Source organism: Coregonus lavaretus (assembly GCF_964263955.1).
Source record: "Coregonus lavaretus genome assembly, chromosome: 18".
NCBI classification, from domain to species: domain Eukaryota; kingdom Metazoa; phylum Chordata; class Actinopteri; order Salmoniformes; family Salmonidae; genus Coregonus; species Coregonus lavaretus.
This window is the reverse complement of record NC_140005.1, coordinates 26989005-27010981: the sequence shown is the minus strand read 5'-3', so window position 1 is coordinate 27010981 and position 21977 is coordinate 26989005. Positions and strand designations below refer to the sequence as shown.

Below are 21977 nucleotides of genomic sequence, written 5' to 3'. Positions count from 1 at the left end.
TATCATCAAATAGCCCTTTGACAGAGGAATGCAGACTGCTAAGAACAAGTTTCTCTAGGTATTTCATGGGTGCTGAAGTGCAACTGGGCACAAAGGTCACATCTCGTGACCTAGGGCCTAGTTTCTTTAGCACAGACAGGTACAATTACTGAGCTCTTTCAAAGCAGGAATGTAGTTATTGGAACAGTTCCTGGCTCTTGTTTTCAACATCCAGTGGTGTAAAGTACTTAAGTAAAAATACTTTAAAGTAGTACTTAAGTATTTTTTTTGGGATATCTGTACTTTAATATTTATATTTTTGCCAACTTTTACTTTACTACATTCCTAAAGAAAATAATGTACTTTCTACTCCATACATTTTCCCGACACCCAAAAATACTCGTTACATTGACAGGAAAATGGTCCAATTCACACACTTATCAAAAGAACATCCCTGGTCATCCTACTGCCTCTGATCTTGCGGACTCACTAAACACAAATGCTTCGTTTGTAAATGATGTCTGAGTGTTTGAGTGTGCCCCTGGCTAGCTGTCAATAAAAAATAATCAAGAAAATTGTGCCGTCTGGTTTGCTTAAAATAAGGAATTTGAAATCGTTTATACTTTTATTTTTGATACTTAAGTACATTTTAGCAATTCCATTTACTTGCAATACTTAAGTATATTTAAAACCAAATACTTTGACTTTTACTCAAATAGTATTTTACTGGGTGAATTTCACTTTTACTTGAGTCATTTTCTATTAAGGTATCTTTACTTTTACTCAAGTATGACAATTGAGTACTTTTTCCACCACTGTCAACACCTTACAGCTAACAGTTATGGATAAGCGTGAACACTGTCAGGCAGGAATTTGAGGGTTAACATCAATCTGTCAGCATGGGACAGACAACAAAGCAAATGAGAAATCAGATTTGTATTGATCTCTTTTATTCCAATGACATGAACGACTGATCACTAGTCAGAGGACAGACCGACACTAGGTAACTACTTAGCATGCTCACAGCACTGGGCCATGACATCAAAACATAGAGGCGGAGCTACAATAGATCATTCACTTGTATGTCTTTTTACCTTTGGAAAATAAAAAGCAAATCAGCACAACATTTTTTTCTCACAGATTTGCTGAGGGAGACTAGGGTGGCTATGATCCTGTGCTTTAGCAGACACCTTCTCCAGTAGCGTGTGTGCATTTACTCAATGTGTTTTTATAGTTTGTGTTGGTGTTGTGTGTTTGGTGTGTATAGTAAGCACATATGGTGTATGTATGTATGTGTTAGAATTTGGAAGTCAACAGAGCTTCTTTCTCCAGCAGCAGGTCTCCATATCTCTGTTGCAGCTCCTTCTCTCTCTCCTGCTGTCTCTCCACATCCTCCCTTAGAGCCTAGACGAAAAGAGAAAATTAAGTCCAATAAGCAACTTCACATGCCTCCAGTTTGTGTCAGCTGCAGTGTGTGTACGTAACCTGTTGTTTCTGTGATATGGCGGGGTGTGTGCGTGAGTACATGTACCTCTTGTCTACGGGGTATTGCGGTGTCTTCTTGTTTCTTCAACTCAGTGAAGGTGTGGAGCTCTGTAGCTGCCTGCTCAACCTGCTCCCACAGTTCACCATGCTGCTTCAGCAGGCCTACAGCACGGGACTGGTACCCTCCTAGTAACACCTACACACACACATACCATATAACTGCTCCCACAGATCACCATTATGCTTCAGTAGGCCTAGAGCACACAAATGGTACTGTTTAGAAACACCTTCAGACACATACGGAAAGAGTATCCATATATATATATATATATATATATATATATATATATATATATATATATATATATATATATATATATATATATATATATATATATATATATATATATATATATATATATATATATATATATATATTCACCTTGAGACGGCGCTCCAGACGAGCAGCACGACGGGCCTCACACGTCATATGGCCTCGGTTTATCTAGGAATACACAGATTCACACATCATAAACACACACATTCACTTACAGATACGTCATAATATACATCATAAGCCACCTAAGGATCAGCAGCTTCTGGTGTAAAAAGAACATGATCGTGTGTGCATGTGTGTGGTCTCACCTCTAGTTTCTTCTCCAGGGAGTCTATTCGGTCCTTCTTGGAGGCTAGGTTGGCCCTGGTGTAGCGGCTCTGGGCGGAGAGATACAACACCTGGCCGTAACACTCCTCCCACACCTGGCTGTAGGCCTCCATGGACAGGTCCCCGTGACCCATACCTGCCCTCACCACCTCCATCTCCTGGCTCAGCAACTCACTGGCCTGGTGGGAGGGGAGAAGACACACATTTGATCATTTACAAGCACATTTTCACATTGCGTGGATAGGGCTGTGTCGGTCATGAAATTTTGTCAGCCAGTTATTGTCATGCAAATAGACAAAGTCTCACAGTAATTGACCATTAAATCAACAAACATATTTAGCATCTCTAGGCCTCCACGCATACAAGCCGTTGATGCGCGTCTTTGAAACATCTACATTTAAAAAAGTCAATTTAATCCATTGAATATACACCATCACAATAAATCCATTATTTATTTTAGGCAGGTCTAAAGCAACATGATAAGAAATGTATTTCAGGAGAACCGAATACGAGTCGGCCTACTGTATGTTATCTGGCTAAGCGGTCCTCTGTAGCTCAATTGGTAGAGCATGGCGCTTGTAACGCCAGGGTAGTGGGCTTGATCCCCGGGGACCACCCATACGTAAAAATGTATGCGCACATGACTGTAAGTCGCTTTGGATAAAAGCGTCTGCTAAATAGCATATTATATTATTAATATTATTATGCCCCATGCCATAGGCTGTAGGCTTGTTCATTTAGCAGACAAGATCTGCTTATAAGTCCCCTGCCATTATTTTATATTATATGATTTTAATAATAATAATATAACTGAACTTTGAATTGAGTAAAATTGAAAGGATATTTTTTCCCTTGCCTCAGGCTTCATACCCTGTTCTCTCATCAAGTGATCATATTTTCACCCATCAGACTATTCTCAATTGAATCTTGTCTAACACTAATATGTAAAATTTGTTTTGATTTAGCATGGCCCATTAACAAATAGGTAGGAACAGGGGCATGGGAAAAAATACACGTCATCCATATGCACTCGAATAGCCCGGCTACTCTGGTTTTATAACGGCGCAGCTGAGAAATAAAAAACACAGTAGAAATTAATCATAAATAATGTATTGTCATTTTGGAGTCACTTTTACTGTAAATAAGAATATAATGTGTTTCTAAAAACTTCTACATTAATGTGGATGCTACCATGATTACGGATAGTCCTGAATTAATCGTGAATAATGATGAGTGAGGAAGTCAGAGGCATACATACCATACCACCCAAAAAATGCTAACCTCCCCCGTTATTGTAATTGAGAGGTTAGCATGTCTTGGGGGTACGATATTTGTGCATTAACTCTCACTCATTATTCACGATTACCTCGTAATCATGGTAGCATCCACATTGTAGAAGGGTTTAGAAACATATTCTATTCTTATTTACAATAAAAGTGACTCCAAAATGACAATACATTATTTATGATTAATTTCTATTGGGCACAAAATAATCTGAAACAACCAAAACAAACAGCAAATGTGTCCAACAAGTTTGTAGAGACAAGCTTGATGTAATCATTGCATGCTAGGAATGTGACCAAATACTAAACTTTTGACCACTTTAATATACAGTGCATTCGGAAAGCATTCAGACCCCTTGACTTTTTCCACAATTTGTTATGTTACAGCCTAAAATGGATTAAATTGTTTTTTCCCCCCTCAATCTACACATAATACCCCATAATAAAGCAAAAACATGTTTAGACATGTTTGCTAATTTATTAAAAATAAAACAAATATCACATTTACAGAAGTATTCAGACCCTTTACTCAGTACTTTGTTGAAGCACCTTTGGCAGCGATTACAGCCTCAAGTCTTCTTGGGTATGACGCTACAAGCTTGGCACACCTGTATTTGGGGAGTTTCTCCCATTCTTCTCTGCAGATCTTCTCTGTCAGGTTGGATGGGGAGCGTCACTGCACAGCTATTTTCAGGTCTCTCCAGAGATGTTAGATCGGGTTCAAGTCCGGGCTCTGACTGGGCCACTCAAGGACATTCAGAGACTTGTCCCGAAGCCACTCCTGCGTTGTCTTTGCTGTATGGTTAGGGTTGTTGTCCTGTTGGAAGGTGAACCTTCGCCCCCGTCTGAGGTCCTGAGCGCTTTGGAGCAGGTTTTCATCAAGGATCTCTCTGTACATTGCTTCGTTCATCTTTCCCTCGATCCTGACTAGTCTCCCAGTCCCTGCCGCTGAAAAACATCACCACAACATGATGCCGCCACCACCATGCTTCACTGTAGGGATGGCGCCAGGTTTCCTCCAGACGTGACGCTTGGCATTCAGGCCAAAGAGTACAATCTTGGTTTCATCAGACCAGAGAATCTTGTTTCTCATGGTCTGAGAGTCTTTAGCTGCCTTTTGGAAAACTCCAAGCGGGCTGTCATGTGATTTTTACTGAGGAGTGGCATCCGTCTGGCCACTCTACCATAAAGGCCTGATTGGTGGAGTGCTGCAGAGATGGTTGTCCTTCTGGAAGGTTCTCCCATCTCCACAGAGGTTCTCTGGAGCTCTGTCAGTGACCATCAGGTTCTTGGTCACCTCCCTGACCAAGGCCCTTCTCCCTCGATTGCTCAGTTTGGCCGGGCGGCCAGCTCTAGGAAGAGTCTTGGTGGTCCCAAACTTCTTCCATTTAAGAATGATGGAGGCCACTGTGTTATTGGGGACCTTCAATGCTGCAGACATTTTTTGGTACCCTTCCCCAGATCTGTACCTTGACACAATCCTGTCTCTGCGCTCTACGGACTATTCCTTCGACCTCATGGCTTGGTTTTTGCTCTGACATGCACTGTCAACTGTGGTACATTATATAGACAGGTGTGTGCCTTTCCAAATCATGTCCAATTAATTGAATTTACCACAGGTGGACTCCAATCAAGTTGTAGAACATCTCAATGGAAACAAGACGCACCTGAGCTCAATTTCGAGTATCATAGCAAAGCGTCTGAATACTTATGTCAATATCAGTTTATTTCATTTTTATAAATGTGCAAACATTTCTAATAATCTGTTTACGCTTTTTCATTATGGGGTATTGTGTGTAGATTGATGAGGATTTTTTAGAATAAGGCTAACGTAACAAAACGTGGAAAAAGTGAAGGGGTCTGAATGCTTTCCGAATGCACTGTAGATGTTGGCAAAATACCTCCATGCACATTCTCAATGCAAAAATAGCTGCAGATTAGGAGCAGAGTGTGGAGGGGTATGTGTGTGTGTCCTCAACTTGCAGCGGGCAGCCATATTTGCTGTCACTCAGTCAGAATGGGCATCAGCATTTCATCTTTTTTTCCCTACCCATTTTAGTCATTTAGCAGATACTCTTATCCAGAGCGACTTACAGTTAGTGAGTGCATACATTTTTTATTTTTCATACTGCCCCCCCCGTGGGAATCGAACCCACAACCCTGGCATTGCAAAAGCCATGCTCTACCAACTAAGCTACATCCCTGCCGGCCATTCCCTCCCCTACCCTGGACGACGCTGGGCCCATTGTGCGCCGCCCCATGGGTCTCCCGGTCGCGGCCGGCTACGACAGAGCCTGGATTCGAACCAGGATCTCTAGTGGCACAGCTAGCACTGCAATGCAGTGCCTTAGACCACTGCGCCACTCGCTACCCTTGCCCCGCCTGTTAAGATATGCACATTCATAGCTTGATAGCAAACGTCTTCGCCATGTGATTTATCATAGTAGCAGGCACCAGCAATCTAAATGATCAGACCGAAAACATGAGGAAAACTGATCGGGTGAAATTATGACGCAAGTGGATGAGAAATACAGAGCAGCAAGATCAACGTACAGCCCACACTTCTCTTTAAAAACAGCCAGTTTAGTTATTTAAACTATGTAGAACCTCGCACATGACTGACTGACATGAAAGATGCGTGCTGGCACCCGATCACGGATAATTACAAAAAAATACTCCGATCATAATCGTTTTCTGGAAATTGCCCATATCCATTACGATACTTGTTTTGTCTGACTACTCGACACACCCCTAATGGAGACCATTGCGATGAAGTGGAAACCGGTTGGGAAACACTGGCTAATAGGTGTGTGTTTGTTTTACCTGTGCCAGATCCTCATTGCTGATTGGCTGGTAGGGGTGTCTGTCCAGGTGGGCGATGTGTTCTGCGTTGTTGGAGGTGGAGGCAGGCCCTCGTTGTTTGCTGCGCTGTGGTTGGATAAACAAAGGATGTCAGTTCTGCCCCAAACGTAGCTCTGTGTGTGCATGTGTACTCCTACCTGTTGGTTGGCTGGTGGGTGGTGTAGACAGTCAAAGTGCAGCATGGTGATCATCTCTTTCTTGATTATCTCCTCAGCCTGCTGCAGCTCTGACAGAGGATCTGTTCCCATCGGACGCAGGATGGACTCATTCACCTACACACAATTCTGCATTAGTATTGTCGCTAATGTCAGGGCCGGGAAGGGGAGAAGGTGATGCAGCACTGGGACTGTGTGTGAGAGAGAGTGTGTGCTTACCTCTGATGGTCTGGGTAGAGTCCTCTGTACAGCAGTGTGTCTCAGCTTCAGCTCTTTCTCCCTCTCTGCATCCCTAACAGCCTGCAACACACACATAATTAGACATATGTAGATAGAATAGTCTACAGTAGAGCTTTATGAGTTGTATGCATGCGTGCATGTGACTATGAGTTACAGTATACCTGTTTGCGTAGCTCTATCTCTGAGGCATCCTCTATGTATCCGGTCTCTGTCTCCATTTCCTCCAGTTGAGTCTCTGCGTTTTCTGGTAGAACAATCTCAAAGTCATTCTTGGGGACCGGCAGCGACATCAGACCCAGCTTCAGCTGCTCCCTCGACTCTCGTTGCTACACACACTAAACAGTTACACACAAACACAGAAGAACTCATACAAAACATTAGCCAACTCAATAGTAGTTTTTGTTACCAGATGTTTAGCGTAGGCAGGATCTGCTAGTTGTTCCTCAGTATTGATGTTGAGTTTGTCTCGTAGAGGGGTGCGTCCAGGGGTTACTCCAGGGGTCACAGTACCAGGTCCTTTAGGGGTTAAACCTCCCTGGGGGGTCATACTGCCCTCGGACCCCGGACCAGGGGTTCTACAACAACAACATAGTATGTGTCAATAGTCAGTACAGAATTAGGTAGCTGTTTTGCGTGTGTGTGGATGGCTTGCGTGTGTACCTGAAAGGTGTGGTCAGTACAGTATTAGGTGTCTGTACTGCCTGTCTTTGGGGTGTGACTCCTGAGAAGTCACTCTGGTGGAGAGGAGTGTTCAGACCTCCTTTCAGAGGAGTGTCTACGTTAGTCAGAGCCATAAGGTTCTGGGCCTCCTAGAGAGATATATATAGAGAGAGATACAGGTAACTGCCAAAATAAAGGAAACACTTGAATAAATGAGGGATACAAAGAATATTGAAAGCAGGTCCTTCCACACAAGTGTGGTTCCTGAGTTAATTAAGAAATGAACATCCCATCATGCTTCAAGTCATATAAAAATGCCCAGCTGGCCATTATTTTGGCTCCCATGGCTAGAAGAGATTTCAGTGACATAGAGGGTCTCAAAGGAGCATAGGGGGTTTAAAGGGTGCGTATGTGTCTCAGTCACCAGATCTCAACCCAATTGAACACTTACAGGAGATTCTGAAGTGGCGCCTGAGACAGCGTTTTCCACCACCATCAAATTATGGAATTCCTCGTGGAAAAATGGTGTCACATCCCTCCAATAGATCTCCAGACACTTGTAGAATCTATGCCTAGGCGCATTGAAGCTGTTCTGGCGGCTCGTGGTGGCCCTTTATGTATAGTGGATAGCTTGCTTCATGTTATATCCCGAGAGACAGAAAAAAGGGAGAGAGAATGTGTGTACCTGTAGTATCTTATCCTGAGCTGCGGGGGTCTTGGGGGTGCGTAGCCCAGTTGCCATAGCGCTGTTGGTGAGGCTGTATTCTGATAGGAGGGCTGAGGAGGCAGAGTTAGTGATCCCAGACTCCTCAGCGGTCTGACGAGCAACTTCACTGGCCTGACCCAGCTTCACCACCTCCTCCAGCTCCGCATCAGAGATCTACACACACACAGCGTCAGAAAGACACAGCATCAAGACACACACACAACAGACAGCGTCAGACACACACAGTCAAACTTCACTGGCCTTACCCAACTTCACCACTTCCTCTAGCTATGCATCAGAGATGAACACACACACACACACAGCAGTGTTACCTGCGGTGCAGGCAGCACCAGTTTGCTGCGTTTCTTGGTGAACTCTGCTACTCCGCTGGTCTGCAGGATGGCTGACGGAAGATCACTCTCCTTCTTCTTCTTGATCTTCTGTCTATCTCTCTTCCTCTCCCTCTCTTCCTTTTCACTGAGGACACAAATAATGTCAGACACACACAGGTCTCTCCTCTTCACATTCAAATGGAAAAAATATCTATACACAGCCCAACCACATCACACATGTAGCATTACATGCTGACTACACAGGACACGCAGGTTGAAATATCAAAACGAACTCTGAACCAACTATATTAATTTGGGGACAGGTCGAAACACATGAAACATTCATGGACATTTAGCTAGCTAGCTTGCTGTTGCTAGCTAATTTGTCTTGGGATATAAACATTGGGTTGTTATTTTACCTGAAATGCACAAGGTCCTTTTTCTCCTGGATATTTGTAGAATGTGTACCCATTTTGAGGCCAACAAATTTGTGTGTTATCTACTCCGACAATTAATCCACAGATAAAAGGGGAAACTTAGTTCGTTTCTATTAATCGCTACTCCTTCAGTCTTCTTCTGACTTTATATGGCAGTTGGCAACCAACTTTAAGGTGCATAACCACCACCAACTGGACTGCAGTGTGGACCTCAGTTCAGCTTTCAATCACCCACGTGGGCTTTCCTCTTGGCTCCTAAAAACCAATGAGATGGGAGAGGCAGGACTTGCAGCACGTGAAGCTTCAAAAATAGAACCAAGTTCTATTTTAGCGCCTGCTACGCAGACGCTCGTTGGCACGTGCGAGCAGTTTGGATGAAATTATTGAATAAAATGTATGTGTACATTTATTTTGCAACGCTTGTGTACATAACGCGAGCGGTGTGGTCAGCATGTTAGCCCAGTAGAGTTAGTGTGTGTGACTGACTTGCGTAGCTCTCCGTCCAGGTGTTGTTGTCGCAGGCGTTTGAAGTTTGGTTCCAGACCATCGTAGAGCTCCATGCTGGTGTCATAGAAACCCTGGAATCATAATGAACATTAGCACCCAATACTACATTGATGTGTGTGAAATGTCTGTGTGTCTGTAAGATGTCTGTGTGAAGTGTTACCTGAGAAGGCTTCTTCTCGAAAGGGATCTCAGCATTGTAGTCCACTCCTCTCTTCTTCTTCCTCTTCTTCTGGGCATCGATGCCTGCTGCCCTCAACTCCCTGCGCTTCTGTAGAGCAGCCAGACGTCTGGGAGGGGGGGGAAGAGGACGTGTGTTTGTCAGGGTAGTACATTTTCTTTATTTGGTGGTAGCACTGAGCAAATTCTGAAATGTCTGTCTGAAGGTTATGCTGAACGTTATGCAGCTACAAGTGCCACAGCATAACAGTTCGCAAACAATTACAAATCCTGCATTTGTTGTATTCACATGACACAGCTCGATTGAAACAGATGTGTGCTGGTGTGTAAAAGGTGTATGTGTCTACCTGGCCTCCTCCAGCTGTTTCTCTCTGGCTTTCCTCTTGGCTTTCTTCCCCTGAGTGTTGGCCAGACGAGCTCTGGCCTCAGACAGCATCTCCAGCTCATCTATACACACACACACACACACACGTCAGGTATGGTCTCATTTATTTATTTTTACCATACAAGTTGACTGCACAGCAACGACCCGAGGAAAAGTTGCACTTTGTGTACCTTCGTCCATGTCCACAGGGTCAGGCCTAGCGGGCTTGGTTTCAGGGTTGGGGTCGATCTCTCCAGGTTTCAATTTCCTGGGATCGTCAGCTGTATCTTCCTCATTGTCCCTCTGGGCCGCTTTGTCTCTAGAAGAAACACATCAAGAAGAAAAAGCATAAGAACACTCCAATAAGTCTTCTCTGAACACAAAGAGAAAGTGTGTTTGTGTCTTACAGTAGGAACTCGTAGTGCTCCAGACACTGGGCAGCGGTGCGTCCTATGATAGGAGCAATGGTCCTCCACTGGGTCGGCATAAGCTTGGCCAGATGGAGTAGCTTCTCCTCTTCCTCTCTGGACCACTCGGTTTTCTTAATGCTAGGATCCAACCACTCATACCTACACACAAACACAACACATTATATACACACAGACCTCTTTCCACACACACACACACACACACACACTCACAGAAACCACTCGGTCTTCTTTGGTGTTGGGGCTCAGCTTCTCATGCATGCCACACACAGACACGCACACACACAGACTGACCAGCGGGCCTTGCACTGTTTCGCAGACTTGCGGTGCAGCAGGGAGGCAATACGAGACCACTGATTCTTCCCATATTTCATCACCGCTGCCTTCAGGATCTCATCCTAGGAGAAAGAGAGGGAGGGGTATTGTTTTATTGATTAATTGTTTACTGATCCCAGAGGGAAATACAGCTTCAACTACAGACAAACAATTTTGAAAGATAGACAGCACAGACAGTGTTAAATGGATACTTAAGGATTTTGGCAATGAGGCCCTTTATCTACTTCCCCAGAGTCAGATGAATTTGTGGATACACTTTTTATGTCTCTGTGTACAGTATGAAGGACGTTAGAGGTAGTTTCGTGAGCCAATGCTAACTAGCGTTAGTGCAACGCCTGGAAGTCTATGGGTATACAGTGAGGGAAAAAAGTATTTGATCCCCTGCTGATTTTGTACGTTTGCCCACTGACAAAGAAATGATCAGTCTATAATTTTAATGGTAGGTTTATTTGAACAGTGAGAGACAGAATAACAACAACAAAATCCAGAAAAACACATGTCAAAAATGTTATAAATTGATTTGCATTTTAATGAGGGAAATAAGTATTTGACCCCCTCTCAATCAGAAAGACTTCTGGCGCCCAGGTGTCTTTTATACAGGTAACGAGCTGAGATTAGGAGCACACTCTTAAAGGGAAGCAATCAATCAATCAGATTCCAAACTCTCCACCATGGCCAAGACCAAAGAGCTCTCCAAAGATGTCAGGGACAAGATTGTAGACCTACACAAGGCTGGAATGGGCTACAAGACCATCGCCAAGCAGCTTGGTGAGAAGGTGACAACAGTTGGTGTGATTACTCGCAAATGGAAGAAACACAAAAGAACTGTCAATCTCCCTCAGACTGGGGCTCCATGCAAGATCTCACCTCGTGGAGTTGCAATGATCATGAGAATGGTGAGGAATCAGCCCAGAACTACACGGGAGGATATTGTCAATGATCTCATGGCAGCTGGGACCATAGTCACCAAGAAAACAATTGGTAACACACTACGCCGTGAAGGACTGAAATCCTGCAGCGCCCGCAAGGTCCCCCTGCTCAAGAAAGCGCATATACAGGCCCGTCTGAAGTTTGCCAATGAACATCTGAATGATTCAGAGGAGAACTGGGTGAAAGTGTTGTGGTCAGATGAGACCAAAATCGAGCTCTTTGGCATCAACTCAACTCGCCGTGTTTGGAGGAGGAATGCTGCCTATGACCCCAAGAACACCATCCCCACCATCAAACATGGAGATGGAAATATTATGCTTTGGGGGTGTTTTTCTGCTAAGGGGACAGGACAACTTCACCGCATCAAAGGGACGATGGACGGGGCCATGTACCGTCAAATCTTGGGTGAGAACCTCCTTCTCTCAGCCAGGGCACTGAAAATGGGTCGCGGCTGGGTATTCCAGAATGACAATGACCCAAAACACACGGCCAAGGCAACAAAGGAGTGGCTCAAGAAGAAGCACATTAAGGTCCTGGAGTGGCCTAGCCAGTCTCCAGACCTTAATCCCATAGAAAATCTGTGGAGGGAGCTGAAGGTTCGACTTGCCAAACGTCAGCCTCGAAACCTTAATGACTTGGAGAAGATCTGCAAAGAGGAGTGGGACAAAATCCCTCCTGAGATGTGTGCAAACCTGGTGGCCAACTACAAGAAACGTCTGACCTCTGATTGCCAACAAGGGTTTTGCCACCAAGTACTAAGTCATGTTTTGCAGAGGGGTCAAATACTTATTTCCCTCATTAAAATGCAAATCAATTTATAACATTTTTTACATGCATTTTTCTGGATTTTGTTGTTGTTATTCTGTCTCTCACTGTTCAAATAAACCTACCATTAAAATTATAGACTGATCATGTCTTTGTCAGTGGGCAAACGTACAAAATCAGCAGGGGATCAAATACTTTTTTCCCCTCACTGTATACCCATAGACTTTCAGTCATTGCGCTAATGGTAGTTAGCAATTGCGCTAACGCTATTGCACGCAGAGACATACAAATGGAAAAATTCAGCTAGTGAGCTACTTTTAGCAACACTAGTATATTTACACACAGGGTGGCTCATTAATGGGATGCAAAAAAACTGAACGGTCCATTGTAAATCATGGAGTTGAGTTCAGTCGGCTAGCCCTGGAGGCAGCTCTGCAGAGTGGTCACTGGCTGCCACAGCCACAAAATCTGATTTTAAACCTAACCGCACAGCTAACCCTAATACCTAACCTTAAATTAATACCAAAAAGCTAATTTTTCTTTTCATAGATTTTTACGATATAGCCAATTTTGACTTTACAGCTGGCCCATCTAGCATAAATCGCTCAGTTATGCCTCCAGGGCAAGATTAACGTCAACCTGCTGCTCGCGGTGAACGACTCCAGGATTTTAGGAGTCGAAGTAGTGGACTCTTGCTCGACTCCCAAAATACACAATGGCTGCGCACACGCCACCTCATTATTGCAGTCTTACTAGGAAGACTAATATTGCATTCTAGGGAGGACTGGCATGAACATGATGTTGCCCATTTGCTTGGCAATTTATAAAAGGCCTATTCTATTTGAATATAGAAGGTGATGTTCAGGAACTAAAATATTTCAGTGAAGTTTTTGCTCTGTGTAGCCTTAACAGATCCCAGGGGATGATGCGGCACACTACGCCGAAAAGCCTACTCTTTGCCGTGTTATATAGCCTAGCCCTGATTGGACGGGACTAGTATTAGTAGAGATGTTGGTTATCTAAATACACTACTCAAAAAAATAAAGGGAACACTAAAATAACACATCCTAGATCTGAATGAATTAAATAATCAAATACTTTTTTCTTTACATAGTTGAATATGCTGACAAAAAAATCACAAAAATTATCAATGGAAATCAAATTTATCAACCCATGGAGGTCTGGATTTGGAGTCACCCTCAAAATTAAAGTGGAAAACCACACTACAGGCTGATCCAACTTTGATGTAATGTCCTTAAAACAAATCAAAATGAGGCTCAGTAGTGTGTGTGGCCTCCACGTGCCTGTATGACCTCCCTACAACGCCTGGGCATGCTCCTGATGAGGTGGCGGATGGTCTCCTGAGGGATCTCCTCCCAGACCTGGACTAAAGCATCCGCCAACTCCTGGACAGTCTGTGGTGCAACGTGGCGTTGTTGGATGGAGCGAGACATGATGTCCCAGATGTGCTCAATTGGATTCAGGTCTGGGGAACGGGCGGGCCAGTCCATAGCATCAATGCCTTCCTCTTGCAGGAACTGCTGACACACTCCAGCCACATGAGGTCTAGCATTCTCTTGCATTAGGAGGAACCCAGGGCCAACCGCACCAGCATATGGTCTCACAAGGGGTCTGACGATCTCATCTCTGTACCTAATGGCAGTCAGGCTACCTCTGGCGAGCACATGGAGGGCTGTGCGGCCCCCCAAAGAAATGCCACCCCACACCATGACTGTCCCACCGCCAAACCAGTCATGCTGGAGGATGTTGCAGGCAGCAGAACGTTCTCCACGGCGTCTCCAGACTCTGTCACGTCTGTCACATGTGCTCAGTGTGAACCTGCTTTCATCTGTGAAGAGCACAGGGCTCCAGTGGCGAATTTGCCAATCTTGGTGTTCTCTGGCAAATGCCAAACGTCCTGCACGGTGTTGGGATGTAAGCACAACCCCCACCTGTGGACGTCGGGCCCTCATACCACCCTCATGTAGTCTGTTTCTGACCATTTGAGCAGACACATGCACATTTGTGGCCTGCTGGAGGTCATTTTGCAGGGCTCTGGCAGTGCTCCTTCTGCTCCTCCTTGCACAAAGGCGGAGGTAGCAGTCCTGCTGCTGGGTTGTTGCCCTCCTACGGCCTCCTCCACGTCTCCTGATGTACTGGCCTGTCTCCTGGTAGCGCCTCCATGCTCTGGACACTACGCTGACAGACACAGCAAACCTTCTTGCCACAGCTCGCATTGATGTGCCATCCTGGATGAGCTGCACTATCTGAACCACTTGTGTGGGTTGTAGACTCCGTCTCATGCTACCACTAGAATGAAAGCACCGCCAGCATTCAAAAGTGACCAAAACATCAGCCAGGAAGCATAGGAACTGAGAAGTGGTCTGTGGTCACCACCTGCAAAACCAGTCCTTTATTGGGGGTGTCTTGCTAATTGCCTATAATTTCCACCTGTTGTCTATTCCATTTGCACAACAGCATGTGAAATGTATTGTCAATCAGTGTTGCTTCCTAAGTGGACAGTTTGATTTCACAGAAGTGTGATTGACTTGGAGTTACATTGTGTTGTTTAAGTGTTCCCTTAATTTTTTTGAGCAGTGTATTATGCAAGCATGTGGGTTATTCCAGAGTACAAGTCTCAAATGATTAGTTTTTTCCAAACAGCCCCTTGAAACAAAAAAAAACGTCATTCAATTGACTTATGAAAAAAGCCTGGGGCCTCATTTATCAATCATGCGTAGGCACAAATCTGTAAAATCAGTAATTTCTTTCTTTAGAGAAAGTGAAACCATTGTTGAAATACTATAAAAGACATAATGGAAAATCAAATGAGAGCCTGGTCTTGCGGTTTGAAGATTTGGCACATGCTGCATTTCGCAGAGCGCGTTTTTAGAGACAAGTGGGACTTTTTCTACAGAAAGTACAGATTGGCTCATCAGATATATTTTCCCAAAACCAATCTTAGAAGATTTTTGCGAGGATTTAAGACCTACTTTTAAAAAGCCAACATTCCATTCCGGTGCACATCCAAGTGCTCTCCACCCTCTGGTTTTAGGCAACGGGCACTTTTCAACGGGAGCTTGCCGATCGGCATCTCATAGCCCTCGATGAGCCAAAGTTTTGGATGCAATAATCAGCTAAATGAACAGTAACACGTACAATTTCCATACACCATCACACAACAGGTTGAAGTCAAGAGGGGTTTCTTTGCCATGATGCCATCAATGCGTTCCCAAATACCAACGGAGCAATAGACTGCACCCAAATTGCCATAATATTACCATCCCAAAACTATTTCAACTATGTGAACAGAAAAGGCTTCCACTCTTTATGGGCAGGTGATAAGTTATGTGATGTGCAAAAGACGCTGCTGAACGTTGTGGCCAGGTGGAACTCTAGACTCGTTCATTCTTCAAAACAGCAATGTTGGCCTATACGCCTACAGTAAGGAGCTGTTGAGGATGGATGGCTTATTGGTGAGTGTTGCCTAATCATTTGAAATAGGCTATATTTGCCATTGCTAAAGCAACTTGTATTGTCCTAATGGTACTCTCTTTGTAGCCATGTTTTTATTTTTACTGGTCCAGCCACAACTAAGCTAGCCAAATAAAACCTTTAGGTTGTACTCAATCTGACACTAGCGCCTCTATTTCAGTCTCGGAACAGTTATGTTTTGTATCTTTTTTTGGTTGCGCCCTTGTATTTCATGGTGCAGCGTTGTATATTCCCCACGGGCTTTAAAGGTATGATTTTAATAATAATAAATAATAATAATAAGCCATATAGCAGACGCTTTTATCCAAAGCGACTTACAGTCATGTGCGCATACATTTTTACGTATGGGTGGTCCCGGGGATCGAACCCACTACCCTGGCATTACAAGCGCCATGCTCTACCAATTGAGCTACAGAGGACCATATATGGTTAATCAGGGGCGTTGGGAAATGCAAACAGCATAGGTCATGCATGAGCACTGAGAACCATTGGTATTTATCAATGGTTATCGCCTGCCGGTGTGCGTATGACGCTAGTAGGATTGTTTGATAAATTACACTATGCGTAGGACCATTCTAAATTCTGTTCGTAAGTAGTATTTTAGAATAGTTTCTACACAATATTGATAAATGAGGCCCCTGGAGTGGAGGTTTTTATTCTAGGCGTTTAGATATTTCAAAGTCAACTCTAGACAATAATAGGCTAAATGGAAAACTTGTGCTTGGCTGCCAAATGTATAGGAGTCCCCATAATATTTAAATTGAGGAAGTGTGATCAAAAATCATTATTTTAGTGATCAATGGTAGACGTCCTTCCTAATTCAAATGCCCACCATTCTGCTGATTTGAGCTGCTGAACCGTATTTGCAACACTTGGATGAGAAAGTGAACTTTCCATTTCCAAAAACTTTAGTTCAGTGGGGAATCGGGGATGGCCAGCTTTGTAATCTATTGACTAGGACGGGGTTCCCCAACTGGCTGCCCATGGGCGATGATTTTATTTAGCCCCCCAAGTTGAGCTAAAAAACACCAGCAAATCTATTCCAAGTGATTTTCTATTTGGAAATCTGTTCCAAAGTATTCTCACGCATAATAGAGAGATATATGTGATCATATATAGTTGAAGTCGGAAGTTTACATACACCTTAGCCAAATACATTTAAACTCAGTTTCACAATTCCTGACAATAATAATCCTAGTAAAAATTCCCTGTCTTAGGTCAGTTAGGATCACCACTTTAATTTTAAGAATGTGAAATGTCAGTATAATAGTAGAGAGAATGATTTATTTCAGCTTTTATTTATTTCATCACATTCCCAGTGGGTCAGAAGTCTACATACACTCAATTAGTATTTGGTAGCATTGCCTTTAAATTGTTTACTTGGATCAAACGGTCTGGGTAGCCTTCCACAAGCTTCCCACAATAAGTTGGGTGAATTTTGGCCCATTCCTCCAGACAGAGCTGGTGTAACTGAGTCAGGTTTGTAGGCCTCCTTGCTCACACACGCTTTTTCAATTCTGCCCACAATTTCTATAGGATTGAGGTCAGGGCTTTGCGATGGCTACTCCAATACCTTGACTTTGTTGTCCTTAAGCCATTCTGCCATAACTTTCGAAGTATGCTTGGGGTCATTGTCCATTTGGAAGACCCATTTGCGACCAAGCTTTAACTTCCTGACTGATGTCTTGAGATGTTGCTTCAATATATCCACATAATTTTCCTTCCTCATGATGCCATCTATTTTGTGAAGTGCACCAGTCCCTCCTGCAGCAAAGCACCCCCACAGCATGATGCTGCCACCCCCGTGCTTCACGGTTGGGATGGTGTTCTTCGGCTTGCAAGCAACCCCCTTTTTCCTCCAAACATAACGATGGTCATTATGGCCAAACAGTTCTATTTTTGTTTCATCAGACCAGAGGACATTTCTCCAAAAAGTACTATCTTTGTCCCCATGTGCAGTTGCAAACCGTAGTACGTCTTTTTTATGGCGGTTTTGGAGCAGTGGCTTCTTCCTTGCTGAGCGGCCTTTCAGGTTATGTCGCTATAGGACTAGTTTTACTGTGGATATAGATACTCTTGTACCTGTTTCCTCCATTATCTTCACAAGGTCCTTTGCTGTTGTTCTGGGACAGATTTGCACTTTTCGCACCAAAGTACTTCCATCTCTAGGAGACAGAATGCGTCTCCTTTCTGAGCGGTATGACAGCTGCGTGGTCCCATGGTGTTTATACTCGCATACTATTGTTTGTACAGATGAACATGGTACCTTCAGGCGTTTGGAAATTGCTCCCAAGGATGAACCAGACTTGTGGAGGTCTACCATTTTCTTTGAGGTCTTGGCTGATTTTTTTGGATTTTTCCATGATGTCAAGCAAAGAGGCACTGAGTTTGAAGGTAGGCCTTGAAATACATCCACAGGTACAAAGTAGATGTCCTAACCGACTTGCCAAAACTATAGTTTGTTAACAAGAAATTTGTGGAGTGGTTGAAATACGAGTTTTAATGACTCCAACCTAAGTGTATGTAAACTTCTGACTTCAACTGTAAAGGTATGCAAGGTTTGAAATTATTATGTTTTAGTCAAATATTATGTTTGGGCTTCTTGCGGTCAATTTGCAGTATACAAATTATTTGTAATTATGTTCTGCCCCCTAACCATCTGCTCAAGAAAAAGGAATGTCTAGCGGCTTAATCTAGTTGATGATCTCTGGCCTAGGGCATCAACAGCCAGGGTTTCATTAAATAAGCTATAGGCACCATACTTTTTATTGCACATTTACTGCCTAATTAACCTGACTCATTTGGTGATGTTTAACTTAAATTCACTGGCACAATGTAGAATATCTTCGCCATTCTAATTGATATACTTTTGGCGAGTCAAGACATTGCGAGATACAGTTTACCAAGATATAGCCTTTGCACACTGTTCCAACTGTCTGGCTGCCCCTCATTTCTCTCCCTCGTGGACTCGCCTGCTCTCTCTTTGCTAGGAAAGATACGAGTGTGTGTTCAACTTTCGGTCTGTTGCGTGTAGAATAGCCTACTCATTGATATCCCCTACTTTTGTGACTTGCAAGAAATTGTAAGCAAAGTATTTGCGAAATACAGCTTTTGATGACCAATGCACGGTTCTGACCGTTTGCCTGGTGACCGACCTGCCTACCTATGCCTGGCTGTGCCCCTACCCTCAGCTCGCTCTTTCTTTGCTATGAAATATGTAAGAGTTTGTTCTCGGAAGTAGCCTGCGGCAAATATTCAGTCTCCATCCATTGTTGCAAAAATACAGACTCTTAGGAGTCGATTCCTAGCAGAATCGAAACTTGACACCAATAAAAAATGGGAGCCGACAGGCAAATAATCGATTATTTTGTTGTTAAATCTTCACCAACCGTCCCAAACACCTGCAAAGTTTAAATATAATTGTATTTAACTTCTGGCACCTCGGACTCTAACGTTTTTTTTCAACCATATTACGAGCAACGCTAACGTTATTGTGTAAATAACGTTAAATACACCAGCGCTGCTATAAGCAGCTAACGTACTAGCTAGCTACCTTAAACTAACTAATGTTGTTAGCTAGCTAGTTGACTAGCCAACTAATGTTAGCCAACGTGATCCAGTGAATTACACGCTGTTGAGTAGCTAAATCAATACATGTACATGGTAGCTAGTTAGCCTGGCGTAAGATTTGACTTACCTAGCTAAAAGTATTTGAATATTAGTTAGAAACTAGCTAGCAGCACACCGTAGCGTTAGCCATGCCAACTTACCTCGGTGTTTCGCCATACACCCCCCTTAATCATGATACGCGGCATCTTGGCTGTTGTGTGTTGCTACCCTTCAGGTAGTAACTATAAAGAAACAACCAAGATACCACAAAATAAAACAATACGAAGAGTTGGACACAAAATTTAACTACAATGTACGAACACGGTATGTTTTCAACTTGGACAGTAATGCAATATGGCGGCCACCGGAAGTGCGCAAACTATTGTGGCTCCATTAAAATAGAATTACTACTTCTTCTTCTTCTGTGCATTTTATATGGCGGTTGGCAACCAACTTTAAAGTGCATTACCGTAACCAACTGGACTGGAATATGGACCAGAGACACTGAAGGTCTAAATCCTACCCAATAATCTCGTCTCCCTAAGGAAACGAAATACATAATTAAATACTACATCCCCTGAAGAGTTCCCCAGCAGTTCACTTAATACTGGCTCTTCAACCCCATTACTCCTCAAATCTAATAACAATCGCTCCCTTTCTCTCACATATTTCTGGCCCTGAAATAGAACATGTTCCACTGTCTCCATCTCCTCCTGACAATGATCACACCTCCCAGTCAGATGTTTCCCCACCACTTTCAATGTACTATTTAGCCTTGTGTGTCCCAGTCTCAGCCTTGTGACTACACTTTCCTCCCTTCTCTCTTGGCCTGAGGACCTCCCTGCCCCCACCTTTTCCTGGATCTTATACAGGTGCCTTCCCTTACTCTCCCTGTCCCACAACTCTTGCCACTTATTTTTACCCACTGTTCTTATTAATCCCTTGGCTTCTTATTAATCCCTTGGCTTCTGCTTTACTGATTGACAATTCCATCTCAACATTAGGATGTTTAAGAGCCTACTTGGCAATAATATCCACTTCCTCATTCCCCTCTACTCCCACATGAGCTGGTACCCAGAGGAACATCACAAATACCCCCATCTGTTTCACCCTATACAAACACTACAAAACCTCATACAATACATCCTGTCTGCTCTGAGACACACATTAATTTAAACTAATCAGTGCTGCACAAGAGTCAGAGCAGATGACTACCCTGTCTGGCCTCACCTCCTCCACCCACTCTGCAGCCAATAGTATGGCCAACAACTCCATTGTGTAAACAGATAAATTATATTTTTGTCACTGCCACCTTAAACTCAGGAACACTAAAAGCTGCTCCTGTCCTCCCTGTTTTAGGGTCCTTAGATCCATTTGTGAATATATTCAAGAAAGCATAGTATTGTGTTCTTAAATGTTCACTTACAGCTGAAGCTACTCCTTCCTCAACATCTCTTACCCTCTCAAGCAACCCTAGATCTATCTCTGGTTGAGGGAGAAACCAAGGTGGGATAGCAGGAAGAACCACAGAGGGGCTAAACTCCCTCCCAAACAACCTCATCTCTCTCGCCATGCAATTGCCTATCCACCCAAAGCTTGTATTCAGATTTTGTTCATGTTCCCAGCACTCTAGGAGCACCTTTTTTGTAGGATGTGTAACTTTATGTCCTTGTAGATTTACCCAATATGTCAGGGCTAGGTATTGTCTTCTTAACTTTAACGGCATCTCTCCCAACTCTACCTGCATCGCTGCCACCGGGGAGGTCCTGAGTGCTCCACAACATATTCTTAGGGCTTGGGCCTGGATAACATTTAGATTTTGTCTGAGCTGCTGATCCATATGCTATACTTCCATAATCCATTGATGACCTTAACAGCGCTATATATAGCATTTTCAATGCCATTCTATCTGCCCCCCACTCCATTCCTGACAAGCAATGCATCACATTCAATATTTTCTTTCCTTTGACAACTACTCTGTTAATATGCTCCGCCCATGTAATTCGAGTGTCAAACCAGACCCCCAGGAACCTAAACCCTCCCACCCTCTCCAGATTCCTTTCAGATTCCTTCCATACAACTTCAAGTATATTTCCTCCCCAACCTTCCTTTTAGAAAAAAACACAGTCTGTGTTTTCTCAACTGAAGACTTGAAGCCCCACCTGAGGGACCACTGCTCTACTTCACTAATCACTTCTTGAACTCTTCTGGCTGTATGGGTAATATTTCTCCTTCTCTTCCACAGCGCTCCATCTTCCGCAAACAATGACCTCCTAATATCAGGTCTCACCTGAGAGAATACATCGTCAATCATAATGGAGAACAACAAAGGACTAATGACACTTTCCTGGGGGGTACCATTATCCACCTCATAGTTTTCTGACATAGAGCTCCCCACCCTCACTTGTATTGATCGCCCAACAACAAAATCCTTTATCCAATTAAAAACCCTTCCTCCAACCCCCATGTTATCCAGCGTGATAAGTAGGTGTTTCTTCCACATCATAACATAAGCCTTCTCTACATCAAAGAAAACGAATACCACCACCTCCTTACCTTCGTG

General features: G+C 43.6%; 1 protein-coding gene across 1 annotated transcript; it reads right to left on the bottom strand.

Moving 5' to 3' along the window:
* Positions 1-259: 259 nt before the first annotated feature.
* On the bottom strand, positions 260-19786 carry cdc5l (CDC5 cell division cycle 5-like (S. pombe)). Its single transcript, XM_084181751.1, has 19 exons — positions 19576-19786; positions 10574-10677; positions 10259-10420; positions 10043-10170; positions 9835-9934; positions 9471-9597; positions 9290-9381; positions 8367-8511; positions 8014-8208; positions 7329-7477; positions 7075-7243; positions 6830-6994; positions 6648-6728; positions 6411-6545; positions 6235-6339; positions 2110-2307; positions 1907-1969; positions 1511-1660; positions 260-1383 (listed from the first exon to the last, which is right to left on the bottom strand). The coding sequence occupies exons 1-19, from the start codon at positions 19618-19620 to the stop codon at positions 1276-1278; spliced, it is 2421 nt and encodes an 806-aa protein (XP_084037877.1). The 5' UTR covers positions 19621-19786; the 3' UTR covers positions 260-1275.
* Between the last annotated feature and the right edge of the window lie 2191 nt (positions 19787-21977).

Coding starts and splice junctions, on each gene's coding strand:
- cdc5l (XM_084181751.1), bottom strand. CDS start 19,620: ATGCCGCGTATCATGATTAAGGGGGGTGTATGGCGAAACACCGAG. Junction 9,935..10,042: donor CCCTGTGGACATGGACGAAG/GTACACAAAGTG, acceptor GTGTGTGTATAG/ATGAGCTGGAGATGCTGTCT. Junction 1,970..2,109: donor CCCTGGAGAAGAAACTAGAG/GTGAGACCACAC, acceptor GTGTATTCCTAG/ATAAACCGAGGCCATATGAC.